Source organism: Bubalus bubalis, chromosome 18 (genome assembly GCF_019923935.1).
Source record: "Bubalus bubalis isolate 160015118507 breed Murrah chromosome 18, NDDB_SH_1, whole genome shotgun sequence".
Taxonomy (NCBI): Eukaryota; Metazoa; Chordata; class Mammalia; order Artiodactyla; family Bovidae; genus Bubalus; species Bubalus bubalis.
The window spans coordinates 23,667,456-23,682,146 of NC_059174.1; the positions used below are offsets into that span (position 1 = coordinate 23,667,456).

At 47.9% G+C, this 14,691-nt stretch overlaps 1 protein-coding gene and 1 long non-coding RNA gene across 3 annotated transcripts in view; one reads left to right on the plus strand and one right to left on the minus strand.

Annotated features, from left to right (window-relative positions):
- Positions 1-3,705: 3,705 nt before the first annotated feature.
- LOC123330380 lies at positions 3,706-5,967 on the minus strand. Of its 2 annotated transcripts, none has more exons than XR_006546246.1 (3): positions 5,830-5,967; positions 4,127-4,192; positions 3,706-3,983 (listed from the first exon to the last, which is right to left on the minus strand). It is a non-coding gene; the product is annotated as an uncharacterized LOC123330380 (long non-coding RNA). The 2 variants fall into 2 exon arrangements; XR_006546247.1 differs by lacking the exon at positions 5,830-5,967 and adding an exon at positions 5,711-5,765.
- Positions 5,873-14,691, plus strand: part of BBS2 (Bardet-Biedl syndrome 2) — a 95,750-nt gene continuing 86,931 nt past the window's right edge. Inside the window, exon 1 of the mRNA XM_044931874.1 lies at positions 5,873-6,935. Within this exon, the coding sequence (XP_044787809.1) occupies positions 6,906-6,935 (30 nt within the window). The 5' untranslated portion in view covers positions 5,873-6,905. The remainder of the gene's footprint in view (positions 6,936-14,691) is intronic.

Consider the following 14,691-nt stretch of genomic DNA (forward strand, 5'->3'; position numbering starts at 1 on the left):
ACATTTATTAATCTTTTTGGTGTCTTATTTAAGAGAGTCACCCCCAGAATTCCCTGGTGGTCCAGTGGTTAGGACTCTGTGCTTCCACTGCGGGGACATGGGTTCCATCCTTGATGGGGAACTAGGATCTCACAAGCCATGGGGTGAGGCCAGGGCGGGGAAAGTCATCTCCACCCCATAGTACTCAGCATGGTCCTGTCTTCCTCTTCCAAATTCTTTTAAGGCTTTGATTTTGCTCCTGGGTATTTAAATTGATTGAAAATTATTTATCTGATAGGCACAGGGGTAGGCAGTTGTTTCAACACTTTTCACTAACTAGTGTATCTTTTCGCCGCTGATTTAATCACTTTTGCAACTGCACTGGGGTCTATTTTTGAACCATCCTTTCTGTCCAATTGATCTATTCCTAAGCTGACACCAATTCCAAGAGCTTTAGAACAAGTCCTGCCATGGGGTTGGTTAGAGCAGGCCTTTTTTGTTGTTTCAAAACTGGCTTGGCTTTTCTTGTACTGTTTTTCTTTTCAAAACAGCCTATTAGGTTAAAAAAAAAATCCTGGTGGACTTTTGAATGGATCATCCTGATGAAGTAACGTGGAGGAAAATTGACATGTTTACAGCATTCCATTCTCTTAGCTGGGATACTTTTCTTTCCCAGGACTTTTTCTTTTCCATTCAACCCAGGTAGACTGGAGTGTTCCCTTTCATCTAGGATTGAGCCACAACCACTGTGGCTTAAAGCTCTCAGTACCCTACCTCCCCCTGAAGAAAGAAGGAGCTGGACACAAATTGCCAAATGAGCAGGTTTGAAAAGGAGCGGAACAATCTGTTTGGGGAGACAGGCTATTCAGGGTGGTGACCTTGGAAACACAGATGACAGTCTGCCAAGGCAGGCCCCGGGGCCTCCTGGCCTCGCCTCTGATGACTCTGAAAACAGGCAGCTTTGCAGGAGTGGCTAGAAAATTGCAGAAACTGCAGGCCTTTGGGGCTGGGGTCTGGTTTTAACTTCCCCCAACCCCATTGATTTCTCAGGTGGGTCAGTGGTAAAGAATCCACCTGCCAAGAAGGAGATGCAGGTTTGATCCCTGAGTCGGGAAGTTCCTGTGGAAAGGGAAATGGCAACCCACCCCAGTATTCTTGCCTGGAAAATCCCATGGACAGAGGAGGCTGGCAGGCCACAATCCACGGGGTCGCAAAGAGTTGGACACGACTTAATGAAAACAGCAACAGCAACAAGTCCCACTGTACAGATGCAGACTGTGAGGCTGAGAAGCAGAAAAAGAAACAGACCCATATGAGTCTGGTCTCCCCTCTTTCCCCAGAGTTCAGCTTGACTTGGCAGGAGAGTCATGTGCCATCTGAGGGTGGGAGAATGTCCTCCCAGTCCCAAACAGACCAGTGGCCAGTCTCCCGATTTTATCTTCCAACTGGGCAGTTCTTCTGATGAGGCTCCTTCCACCCCCCCACCCCCACCCCCGCCCTGGCGTCCTTCCCCTTTAAGAAGAGACCAGTCCTTGGCTTATGCCATTCATAGGATTTATTGTCACTTGCCAGTGCCTTGCAGGGAAGGGAACACACTGCCAGGCTCACCACAGGGCAGGTGGCACTGGGCCACCCAGCACTATTTACACACGTTTCACACGGGACAGGGGGCACGTCCTCACTGGCAGCAGCTACACTTCTTCTCCTCAGCTTCGGCCCCCTCTCCACCTTTGCACACACAATCCTTGGCACATTTCTCACACTCTGCAGGGCAGCAGGAGCAGCAGCCTGCAGATAAAATGGGGAACGCCCAGTCTGATGGCCTGTCCTCCCCCATCTGTGCCCATCAAAAGGAAGGGGGGAAGGAGGGGTGCCAGAGGTCACTGCCCCCCGCTTCCTCGTCTTACACCTGGGTTGACTCAGCATCTCTGGTGTGTCAGCTACACACTGGGCTCCCATGGGGGAAGGGTAGCCAGTAACTAGCCCACAGCCCCATCTATGAGCCCAGGAGCCCAGGGGACGGTGGAGTGAGGCCAATGCTAGGGGGAACCAGGCCTTAAGGAGAAAACACCCAGGGGAAATGACCTTGAAGGACGAACCTGCAGGGGCAGATATGGTGCAAGTGTAGGGGCCAGGAGATTCATGGAGGGCATATGCCTAGTCTAATACACAAACAAGGGTGCCTTTCCCCTGTGTATTACACTGCTTTGGGGGAGATTCAGGGGAGGTAAAATTGAGGGGAATCCACAAAGGCCTGAGAGGGCCCAAGGGACCTCAACTCCAGAGCTAACCCCCGGCCTCACCAATGTTTCCCCAGGCGCTGGAGGTCTGGAGGGGAGCGGTGGGCTCAGGAGAGCAGTTCTGCTTCCTAACTGCCCATTAGAACCTTCCGGGAATCCACAAACAATTGCCTGGGCCCAAGGTAACAATCACTGAAGGAGGGCCTGCAACTGAGTCTTCAGGCCTCTGGGTGGTTCTGTTCCCGTCAGAGTCAACGCAGTGTCACGGCCGGCCGAGGGGCCGCTCCGTGCCTACGTGGACAGGCGTGGTGCTCAGGGGAGGACCGGTAGGGGGGGCGCGCAGAGGGGTCCCCGCACTCACTCTTCTTGCTGGAGGCGCATGTGCAGCCCTCGCACTTGCAGGAGTCGGAGCAGGTGCAGGAGCCACCTGGGGGGGGGAGGGGCACAAGAAGGGCTAGAACACGGGGTGGGGCCAGGCCTAAAGGGAGATGGGGTACCCAGCCTCAATGCCCTTTGGGATATAGCCATGCCCATCCTTCAGGAGATTCAAAATGGGAAATAAGGGTCCCTTCCCCCAAATGTCCTTGAGCAAAGGCGTAGGGTTCTTTGCAAGTAAAGGGGCGCGCGGTGCCGCAGGGCGGGGGCGGGGGCGGGGGCTCACCAGTAGGGCAGGGGCAGGTTTCAGGGTCCATGCCGGAGAGGAGCGACCGCCGAAGCAGGCGAATCGGCTTCTAGGGCAATTGGATGCACTGGCTGCAGCAGGTGGCGAGGCTTTTATAGCCCCAGGCGGGGGCGCGTTGGCACAGCCCTCTAGGCGCGCGCCCCTCCTCTCTCCATCCGGGAGCACAAACCGGCGCGGAGGCGCGCATTGCGGCAAAGCTCCCCGCACCCCTGCCGTGTGTCCCCTGCCGTGTGCACCGCCGGGGCGCTCCCCCCACCCCACCCCGCTGCCGTGTGCACAGCCGGGTGCGCGCGCAGTCACGTACTTCCCACCGTGTGCACAGGGAACACTCCCCGCCCGCCTGTCCGCCCTTGTCCACCGCTGCAGCCGCCTCCCCGCAGAAAGTGCACACTTCCCGCCTCTGAAGGCGGAGGGAGAGCAAAAGGCTTTCTTATTTCCCAGCCCTTTCCTGCTTCTCATCCTCTCCACCGCCGTCATCCCTTATTCTGGGATTCCCAGGGTGCGCTGAGCCGTTCCGCTGCTCCAGGACTGCCTGTCTGATGGGGAGAGAACACACCCCGCCCCCACCCAAGGGCCCTCACAAACTGTCTTGGGAAGGACCTGCTCTGGGAGCCCTGCAGCACAGGACTGGGGTGTCCAGCGGGAGTTTTGGGGGGAGGGGTGGTGATGCTAGGTGGCTGCATCTCAGCTTCAGAGGGAAGCCTCTCTCCTTTTATCTGTTCCTCCTGCTGAGTTTCTGAGTCCCTTGAGCGTGTGGTTGGCTGAAAACTGGCCGCTCAAGAGATATCAATGTCAAATCCTAGAATCTGTGGTTATTACTTTATTTGGAAAGGAGGGCTTTGCAGATGTAATTAAATTAAGAATCTTGAGATGAGATCATCCTGGATTATCCACATAGACCCTAAATCCAGTGATGAGCATCCTTAGAAGGTCCACAGAGACGCGAAGAGGAGGGGGCGATGTGACCATGGGAGCAGAGACTGGAGTGATGGGGCCAGCAGCTGCAGAAGCTGGACACAGAACAGTTCATGTCTTTTGTTATACGACTGTGTCCTCACTGAGCAAGTCAGGACACTTAATCCCTAGGAAATGGAGGAGCAAAGGACAGCATTAGACAACTGGCCAAGGGTTAAAGGAGGAGGAGAAAGGGTTGCTGATGGTGTTTCAGAAAGGGCAGCCACATGGTGACCTACCACCCCCCAGTCCCGAACACGGGGGGCCTCACTTCTGCAGCTTGTAGTGTAAGTACCTTTCACATGGTTGTATTGGGCGTCACGGAGGCAACACTCATCTAGAGACAGTAAACAAAACAAAATTTTTCCCAGGAACCCTGCATTAAGGGGCTTCCCCGGTGGCTCAGCAGTTAAAGAATCTGCCTGCAATATAGGAGATATGGGTTCAATCCCTAGGTTGGGAAGATCCCCTAGAGGGGGAAATGGCAACCCCCTCCAGTATTCTTGCCTGGGAAATCCCATGGGCAGAGGAGTCTGTTGGGCTGCAGTCAGTTCAGTTCAGTTGCTCAGTCATGTCAGACTCTTTGCGACCCCATGGACTGCAGCACGCCAGGCTTCCCTGTCCGTCACTGACTTCCGGAGCTTGCTCAAACTCATGTCCATAGAGTTGGTGATGCCATCCAACCATCTCATCCTCTGTCATCCCCTTCTCCTCCTGCCTTCAATCTTTCCTAGCATTGGTGTCTTTTCCAGTGAGTCCATTCTTTGCATCAGGTGGCAAAGTATTGGAGTTTCAGCTTCAGCATCACTCCTTCCAATTCACAAATTCAGGACTAATTTCCTTTAGAATTGACTGGTTTGATCTCCTTGCAGTCCAAGGGACTCTCAAGAGTCTTCTCCAGCACCACAGTTCAAAAGGATCAATTATTCTGTGCTCAGCTTTCTTTATAGTCCAACTCTCACATCCATACATGACTACTGGAAAAACTATAGCTTTGAGTAGACGGAACTTTGTTGGCAAAATAATGTCTCTGCTTTTTAATATGCTATCTAGGTTGGTCATAGCTTTTCTTCCAAGGAGCAAGCAAGTTTTAATTTCATGGCTGCAGTCACCATCTGCAGTAATTTTGGAGCCCAAGAAAATAAAGTCTGTCACTGTTTCCATCATTTTCCATCTATTTGCCATGAAGTGATGTAACTGGATGCTATGATCTTAGTTTACTGAATGTTGAGTTTTAAGCCAACTTTTTCCACTCTCCTCTTTCACTTTCATGCATTCCATGCATGCTACAGTCATGGGGTTGCAAAGAGTTGGACTCGACTACACAACAACAACCCGTTGCCTCCTCAAGAATGGAAGTGCCTCCACAAGTCCTCCCAAAGAGACATGATCACCTCTCACACCCAACTTCCACTTTTCAAAAAAGAAATACTGGGATAGGCTGGCACCTGGGACTCTCTATCAGCGTGCTTGCCCTTGAACCTGGCCAAATGTCTCTTCATTTACAAAGAAACTGTATGAAACTATAAATAACCATGCATGCCCAGTTGGGGCAATTAGGAACAATGAGATACAGGAGGGCCACAAACTGACCGCCATTTTGGAGGTGCCCAGAGCAGATGCCCTGAAGGAGGGCTTAACCCATTCCAGTATTCTTGCCTGGAGAATCTCATGGACAGAGCAGCCTGGCAGGCTAAAGTCCATGGGGTGGAAAAGAGTCAGACACGACTGAAACAACTCCGCACACAGCAAAATCAGGGTACTGTGCATGATCCCTGCACACAGCACACCTAAGCCACCCCTCTGGCCCAACCAGAGCCACCTCTAACTTCATCCATTTAAGGAACCAGCCCACCTCCTGGGAGAGCGAGCAAGGACACCCGTTTCTTGTTCTCACTCCCTCATGCTGCAGCCTGAACCCAATAAAGCCTTGCCTGGCCTCTTATCAATTTCTCTTGATTAAAGGGTCAATACCTGTGGAGGATTTGCAGCCCTCCCCCTTTGGAGGTGGTCCTGAGGCTGCTTCCCAGGAAGATGGAGTGACTGAGACTTGCCAGGACAGACCAGGCCCTACTCTGCTCCCCTCTGGCAAAGCTGAGCCTCTTCTAAATCGGAGCTGGACAAGCACTTGAAAATGTTGGTTGGAAACTCTGCACCCTCAAAAATATTGGCTTCCAGGGGGCCTCCAAATGGCCTCAGACAAGGAGCGAGCTAAGCTTTCTCCAGGCTTTGCACGTGTTGGCTCATGAGTCTTCAGTTTCGATAAAGTTGAAGGAAGAGGAAAAAGAAGGAAGAAAAAAAAGTCCAAAGAGGAGACACTATCATCTCCTATCTGGACATGACTTAGTGACCAAACAACAACAACCCCAAGGTATTTAACGTGAAGCCCAGGTGGTTTCGCAACAGTGGCTTCAGGCAATTTCAATTCCACCACCTCGAGCACTGCTGTTTGTTTCCTGTTTGTTTTCGTTTTGCCTAAGGGCCCTCAGGCCTTAGACTTCTCTGGCCTGGGCGCTAAGCTTGACAGTACTCAAGGTCTCGCTATCTGGAAGGTTTAGTGCCAGGTTAGGTGTGCAACCTAACATTCAAGCCAAGCTGTCTGCCTGCCGTTTCCCCTTGGACTGCTCAGATTTCCTCAGAATTGAGGTTTCAGAGCTAGGAGAACCAGTTCTCACCCTGAGGGCTAGTCTTGTTAACCCGACTGGGCTCAGGGATGTCCAGAAAGCTGATTAAATGTTATTCCTGAGCTGTCTGTGACAATGTTTCCAGAAGAGATTAGCATTTGAATCAGAAGACTGAGTAAAGATCACCTTTACCATTGCGGGTGGACGTCATCCAATCTAATGAGGGTCTAGGTAGAACAAAGAAGTAGAGGAAGGGTGAATTTGCCCTCTGCCCGATCTCAGACATCCATTTTCTCCCCTTGGACTCCTGGTTCTCGGGCCTTTGGACTTGGACTGGGACTATAGGCTTCTCTGTTCCCAGCCTTCCAGACTCGGATTGAATTTCACCATTGGCTGTAAAGGTGATCTCCACCCTGCAGATGGCAGATGTTGGAACATTTCAGCCTCCATAATCCAGTAAGTCAATTCCTAAAATGAGTCACTCTGTAGTGTAGATTGCCTACAATTCTGTTTCTCTGTAGAGTCTTAATATATCACCCACACCCAAGGGTGGCCAGGATTTTGAGAGATCTGAAAGCCGCAACATTCTTCTGAAATACCCTCTTGCCCACCCCTACCTGCCAATTCTTCACAGAACCAGGCTTCTCATCCTTCTTTCTCAGCTTCTGTGACCTCCAAAGAGCATTTCACGTAGGTGCGTCACTCCAGAAAGTTCCCGATCACCTCACCTTCATTTCCCTCTGACCCCTTGTTAATTCTCAGTGTAAATTTATTTTGTTTGTGTTCCCTATGCCTGTGATGCTCCTTCCCCAGATATCCACATGGCTCGCTCCCTTCTTTCTTCTAATCTCAAATCTTGCTGCCTCCATGAAGCTCAAATCTTGATCGCCTCCGTGATCACCCTTAAAATGGCAACATGTACCTCGGTCCCCCATACTTTGCTCTGTCTTTTCTTTTTTCATAGCATTTAACACCTTTTAGTGAACTATATCATTCATTGGTAAAGCTTATTGCTATCTCCCCCCTGCTAAAATTTAATCACTGTAATCTGATGAAGAATTAATTTCTTTTGTTCGTGGACATATAAAGTGCCTGGAATAGTGTCCTGGACATCAGAGATATTCAGGAGATATTTACTGAATGAATGAATGAGTGGCTCTGAAGTCAAGCTGTTGCCTTTGTTACTGAAAGGTTCTTAACCTCCTTAGTCAATAGAAATTGATGAGACCAGACAAAGAATTTACGCACGGCTTTTTAGGGTTCCTGCTGCAGCAGTGGGGAGCAAAAACAAGTGACAGATTCCTATGCTTTCTCCCTGAGAGGGGGGCAAGCTGGTTCCTTCTATGGGGTGTGGGTAGGAGGGGGTCCATATGTTGGGCCCAAGGGATGGCCTAGGTGGTCTGCCTTTGATGGTGCTGTGTGGGTTTTTGGTCTTTCTTTCTTTGTTTTATTTTTATTTAATAATTTTTGGCCGTGCTGGGTCTTTATTGTTGTGCCTTGATTTTCTCTAATTGTGATGAGCGGGGTCTACTCTGTAGTTGTGCTGTGTGGGCTTCTCACTGAGGTGGCTTCTCTTGTTGGAGAACACAGGCTGTAGGGCGTGTGAGCTTCAGTAATTATGGCTCATGGGCTTGGTTGCCCCTTAGTTGCATGTGGGATCTTCCTAGACCAAGGATCGAACCCATGTCGCTCTCATTGGCTGGTGGACTCTTAACCGACTCTTAACCACTGGACCACCAGGCAAGTCCCTGGTTTTTTGTCTTCTTGTATCTTGTTCATAATTTGCCCCAATTGCATACACAGGCAATTATTTTTAGTCTCATAGTTGATTTGAGAAGAAGGCAATGGCACCCCACTCCAGTACTCTTGCCTGGAAAATCCCATGGACGGAGGAGCCTGGTGGGCTGCCGTCCGTGGGGTCGCTAAGAGTCGGACATGACTGAGCGACTTCACTTGCACTTTTCACTTTCATGCATTGGAGAAGGAAATGGCAACCCACTCCAGTGTTCTTGCCTGGAGAATCCCAGGGACGGGGAGCCTGATGGCCTGCCGTCTATGGGGTTGCACAGAGTCGGACACGACTGAAGCACTTAGCAGCAGCAGCAGCAGCATAGTTGATTTGTATCTTGTTGCTTAAAGACGTTTGTCTATGTACAAGCACTGCAGCAAAGGGTCCCAGGTGCCAGCCCGTTTCAGGTCACAATCTGACTCTCACACTAATAATGTGACAAGTGACTAGCAAATTGCTAACATTTCTGTGTCTTGGGTTGCTTAAGGGTAAAATGGTAACAGTTTTTTCAGTGGCTTAAATTGGGAGGCACTTGGAAAGCTTTCAGAGTAGGGCCCTAACTATGTTGGCTCTTTCTGTTTGCAAATAAGTCTGAGACTCATGAGGTCCAGTGAAGACTCTGCAGGAGCCTGGGACCCCTAGAGCTCCTACCTGACACCCAGCTCCATTGTTAGCCTCAGTTCTGGGCTTCCCGAATGGCAGCTCCCTCTGATTGACATGGGTTTACAGGCGTTGGCTTGGACCAGCTGAGTCACAGACATCAATCCTCACCCTGAGCCCTGCACCCAATCCCAGTGCTTCCTGGGAGAAGGGAGTGCATGGAGATACTTATCTTTTTAAATGAGATTGGAGCCAGGAGGCAGGATCAGATGGGTTGAGGGGTGGAGATCACTTAGGATCACACCAACTAATGGATGGGAAATCCCCAGGTCATCTCAGAAACAAGCCCAACAAGTCCCATCCCTGGCTGAAATTGGTTCAGTGCAGTATTAAGACGGTTGCATTGCTCTCTTAAAGAGTTTCCCAATTTATTATCCTGGGACTGAAAGTTGGCCAAGAGTTTAGGAGCCTGAGTAAACAGCAGTGTACCCAAAAGAGGTTGCAAATATGCTTATTTGCAAAGAAAGTCATTTCTTGGAGAGATCTAGACATTTATTAGTAGAGTCATTGTTAAAAGAGTAATATTGTTCACAGGGGCAGCTGAAGCAGAAGAATGGGCTCTGGTCTAAGAACCCCCTGGTTGCTAGTTCCAGCTCTTTCAAAAACTAGCTTTCTGAACTCAAGGAAATCTCTCCCCAGTTTTCATAGTTTGACCAGATAACTGCTAGTGACTAATATGGATAATGTTCACCATTTGCTGGGTCTTTACTATGTATTTTGAGTACCATGTTTTATAGATATGTTTTTATGTCATATCTTAGATTCCACATCTAAGTGATACGTTTTTTGCATTTCTCTGACTTACTTCACTTACTATGATAATCTCTAGGTCTTTCCATGTTGCTGCAAATGGCATTATTTCATTCTTTTTAATGGATGAGTAGTATTCCATAGGAAGAAGGCGATGGCACCCCACTCCAATACCCTTGCCTGGAGTCCATGGAGTCACGAGGAGTCGGACACGACTGAGCTGACTTCACTTTCACTTTTCACTTTCATGCATTGGAGAAGGAAATGGCAACCCACTCCAGTTTTCTTGCCTGGAGAATCCCAGGAACGGGAGAGCCTGGTGGTGTGCTGTCTCTGGGGTCTCTCAGAGTCGGACACGACTGAAATGACTTAGCAGCAGCAGCAGCAGTATTCCAGTGTGTGTGTGTGTGTGTGTGTGTGTTATATCACATCTTTTTTATCCATCTGTTAATGACCATTTAGGTCTTGGCTATTATAAACAGAGCTTCTATAAACATGGGGGTGAATGTATCTTTTTGAATGATGGTTCTGTCTGGGTATATGTCCAGGTGTGGAATTTCTAGATCATACGGTGACTCTAGTTTTTTGAGGAACCTCCATACTGCTTTCCATGGTGGCTGCCCTAATTTACATCCCCACTGATAGTGTAAGAGGGTTCCCTTCTCTCCACACCCTCTCCAGCACAATAAGTGAGATTCTTCATGCAGATCACCTAACACATGATCAGTTCAGTTCAGTTCAGTCGCTCAGTCATGTCTGATTCTTTGTGACCCCATGAATCGCAGCACGCCAAGCCTCCCTGTCCATCACCAACTCCCAGAGTTCACTCAAACTCATGTCCAACGAGTCAGTGATGCCATCCAGCCATCTAATCCTCTGTTCCCTTCTCCTCCTGCCCCCAATCCCTCCCAGCATCAGAGTCTTTTCCAATGAGTCAACTCTTCGCATGAGGTGGCCAAAGTACTGGAGTTTCAGCTTTAGCATCAGTCCTTCCAAAGAAATCCCAGGGCTGATCTCCTTCAGAATGGACTGGTTGGATCTCCTTGCAGTCCAAGGGACTCTCAAGAGTCTTCTCCAACACCACAGTTCAAAAGCATCAATTCTTCGGCACTCAGCCTTCTTCACAGTCCAACTCTCACATCCATACATGATCACAGGAAAAACCATAGCCTTGACTAGACGGACTTTTGTTGGCAAAGTAATGTCTCTGCTTTTGAATATGCTATCTAGGTTGGACATAACTTTCCTTCCAAGGAGTAAGCGTCTTTTAATTTCATGGCTGCAGTAACCATCTGTGGTGATTTTGGAGCCCCAAAAAAGTAAAGTCTGACACTGTTTCCCCATCTATTTCCCATGAAGTGATGGGACCGGATGCCCTGATCTTTGTTTTCTGAATGTTGAGCTTTAAGCCAACTTTTTCACTCTCCACTTTCACTTTCATCAAGAGGCTTTTGAGTTCCTCTTCACTTTCTGCCATAAGGGTGGTGTCATCTGCATATCTGAGGTTACTGATATTTCTCCCGGCAATCTTGATTCCAGCTTGTGTTTCTTCCAGCCCAGCGTTTCCCATGATGTACTCTGCATATAAGTTAAATAAGCAGGGTGACAATATACAGTCTTGACGTACTCCTTTTCCTATTTGGAACCAGTCTGTTGTTCCATGTCCAGTTCTAACTGTTGCTTCCTGACCTGCATACAGATTTCTCAAGAGGCAGGTCAGGTGGTCTGGTATTCCCATCTCTTTCAGAATTTTCCACAGTTTATTGTCATCCACACAGTCAAAGGCTTTGGCATAGTCAATAAAGCAAAAATAGATGTTTTTCTGGAACTCTTTTGCTTTTTCCATGATCCAGCAGATGTTGGCAATTTGATCTCTGGTTCCTTTGCCTTTTCTAAAACCAGCTTGAACATCAGGAAGTTCACGGTTCATGTATTGCTGAAGCCTGGCTTGGAGAATTTAGAGCATTACTTTACTAGCATGTGAGATGAGTGCAATTTTGTGGTAGTTTGAGCATTCTTTGGCATTCCCTTTCTTTGGGATTGGAATGAAAACTGACCTTTTCCAGTCCTGTGGCCACTGCTGAGTTTTCCAAATTTGCTGGCATATTGAGTGCAGCACTTTCACAGCATCATCTTTCAGGATTTGAAATAGCTCCACTGGAATTCCATCACCTCCACTAGCTTTGTTCATAGTGATGCTTTCTAAGGCCCACTGGACTTCACATTCCAGGATGTCTGGCTCTAGGTGAGTGATCACATCATCGTGATTATCTGGGTCATTAAGATCTTTTTTGTACAGTTCTTCTGTGTATTCTTGCCACCTCTTCTTAATATCTTCTGCTTCTGTTAGGTCCATACCATTTCTGTCCTTTATCGAGCCCATCTTTGCATGAAATGTTCCCTTGGTATCTAATTTTCTTGAAGAGATCTCTAGTCTTTCCCATTCTGTTGTTTTCCTCTATTTCTTTGCATAGATCACTGAGGAAGGCTTTCTTATCTCTCCTTGCTATTCTTTGGAACTCTGCATTCAGATGCTTATATCTTTCCTTCTCTCCTTTGCTTTTCGCTTCTCTTTTCACAGCTATTTGTAAGGCCTCCCCAGACAGCCATTTTGCTTTTTTGCATTTCTTTTCCATGGGGATGGTCTTGATCCCTGTCTCCTGTACAGTGTCACGAACCTCATTCCATAGTTCATCAGGCACTCTATCAGATCTAGGCCCTTAAATCTATTTCTCACTTCCACTGTAGAATCATAAGGGATTTGATTTAGGTCATACCTGAATGGTCTAGTGGTTTTCCCTACTTTCTTCAATTTAAATCTGAATTTGGCAATAAGGAGTTCATGGTCTGAGCCACAGTCAGCTCCTGGTCTTGTTTTTGCTGACTGTATAGAGCTTCTCCATCTTTGGCTGCAAAGAATATAATCAATCTGATTTCGGTGTTGACCATCTGGTGATGTCCATGCGTAGAGTGTTCTCTAGTGTTGTTGGAAGAGGGTGTTGGCTATGACCAGTGCATTTTCTTAGAAAAACTCTATTAGTCTTTGCTCTGCTTCATTCCGTATTCCAAGGCCAAATTTGCCTGTTACTCCAGGTGTTTCTTGATGTCCTACTTTTGCATTCCAGTCCCCTATAATGAAAAGGACATCTTTTTTGGGTGTTAGTTCTAAAAGGTCTTGTAGGTCTTCATAGAACTGTTCAACTTCAGCTTCTTCAGCATTACTGGTTGGGGCATAGACTTGGATTACTGTGATATTGAATGGTTTGCCTTGGAAATGAACAGAGATCATTCTGTCGTTTTTGAGATTGCATCCAAATACTGCATTTTGGACTCTTTTGTTGACCATGATAGCTACTCCATTTCTTCTGAGGGATTCCTGCCCACAGTAGTAGATTTAATGGTCATCTGAGTTAAATTCACCCATTCCAGTCCATTTTAGTTCGCTGATTCCTAGAATGTCGACATTCACTCTTGCCATCTCTTGTTTGACCACTTCCAATTTGCCTTGATTCATGGGCCTGACATTCCAGGTTCCTATGCAATATTGCTCTTTACAGCATCGGACCTTACTTCTATCACCAGTCACATCCACAGCTGGGTATTATTTTTGCTTTGGCTCCAACCCTTCTTTCTTTTTGGAGTTATTTCTCCACTGATCTCCAGTAGCATATTGGGCACCTACTGACCTGGGGAGTTTCTCTTTCAGTATCCTATCATTTTGCCTTTTCATACTGTTCATGGGGTTCTCAAGGCAAGAATACTGAGGTGGTTTGCCATTCTCTTCTCCAGTGGACCACATTCTGTCAGATCTCTCCACCATGACCCACCCATCTTGGGTTGCCCCACAGGCATGGCTTAGTTTCATTGAGTTAGACAAGGCTGTGGTCCTAGTGTGATTAGATTGACTAATTTTCTGTGAGTATGGTTTCAGTGTGTCTGCCCTCTGATGCCCTCTTGTAACACCTACCGTCTTACTTGGGTTTCTCTTACCTTGGGCATGGTATCTCATGCTCCAGCAAAGCGCAGCCATTGCTCCTTAACTTAGACGAGGGGTATCTCCTCACTGCCGCCCTTCTTGACCTTCAACATGTGATAGCTCCTCTAGGCCCTCCTGCACTCGCGCAGCCACCGCTCCTTGTGCTCAGTGAACACTTCTCTGTTCAGGAATCTTCCAGGATCTGGAACTAGCAAATGATGGTTGCCAGTTCCCTTTTACCTACTTCTCCTATCTCTTCATGGTCTGCCCCCTACCTACCCTGGCAACCAAATGTAGTCCATGCTAACCCAAAAATGTGCCCTAAGCTCTCCTGCTTCTGCTCATACTTTTGCCACTTCCTGGAATTTCCTGCCCATGATTTCTACCTGTTTAAAATCCTATGTAACCTTCGAGGCCACCTCCTTCAAGAAGTCTTCACTCTTGTCTACAACCAAATGTAATTGCCATCTTTAGAACTTCTCCAGGGGTTTGTCTGGATACTTTCTGCCGCATAGAAGGGTACAAGGTAGTCTGACAGTCTCCCCAGTGGACTGGTCCCAGAAGGCTGAAGCTGGAAGAAGCGATTCCTTCCTCTCTCCTTGATTCTGTGCCTAGCAAAACTCCCTGTACACTTGAAATGTCTTTTGATTGTTGAGTGAATAAATCAACGTGAGAACTGAGAGCGCCCAACTTTGGACTCACTCTTTTTGTGGAACACCTTTGAAGGCTGGGTCAGGAAAAGAGGTTGATTTAAGTATGTATTATTGAAGTTATTCTGTGGGTCCCAGCATCTTCCTTTGCCTAATGAGTCATTTAGTGGTGAACCCTTTCATATTGCAAATATTTATTGAGCAGACACGAAGGAAGTGGAACAGTGTCTTTCTTCTCCAAGAACCCACATCCTGGGTGAGGAGGCATTTAATAAAAAAAAAAAAAAAATCAACACACAGTAAGATGAGCACAATTTTATTAACCAGTCCCCAAGTTTGGAACATTTTTGTTGTTTTCAAATCCTCACTGTTATACTTCATACTGTG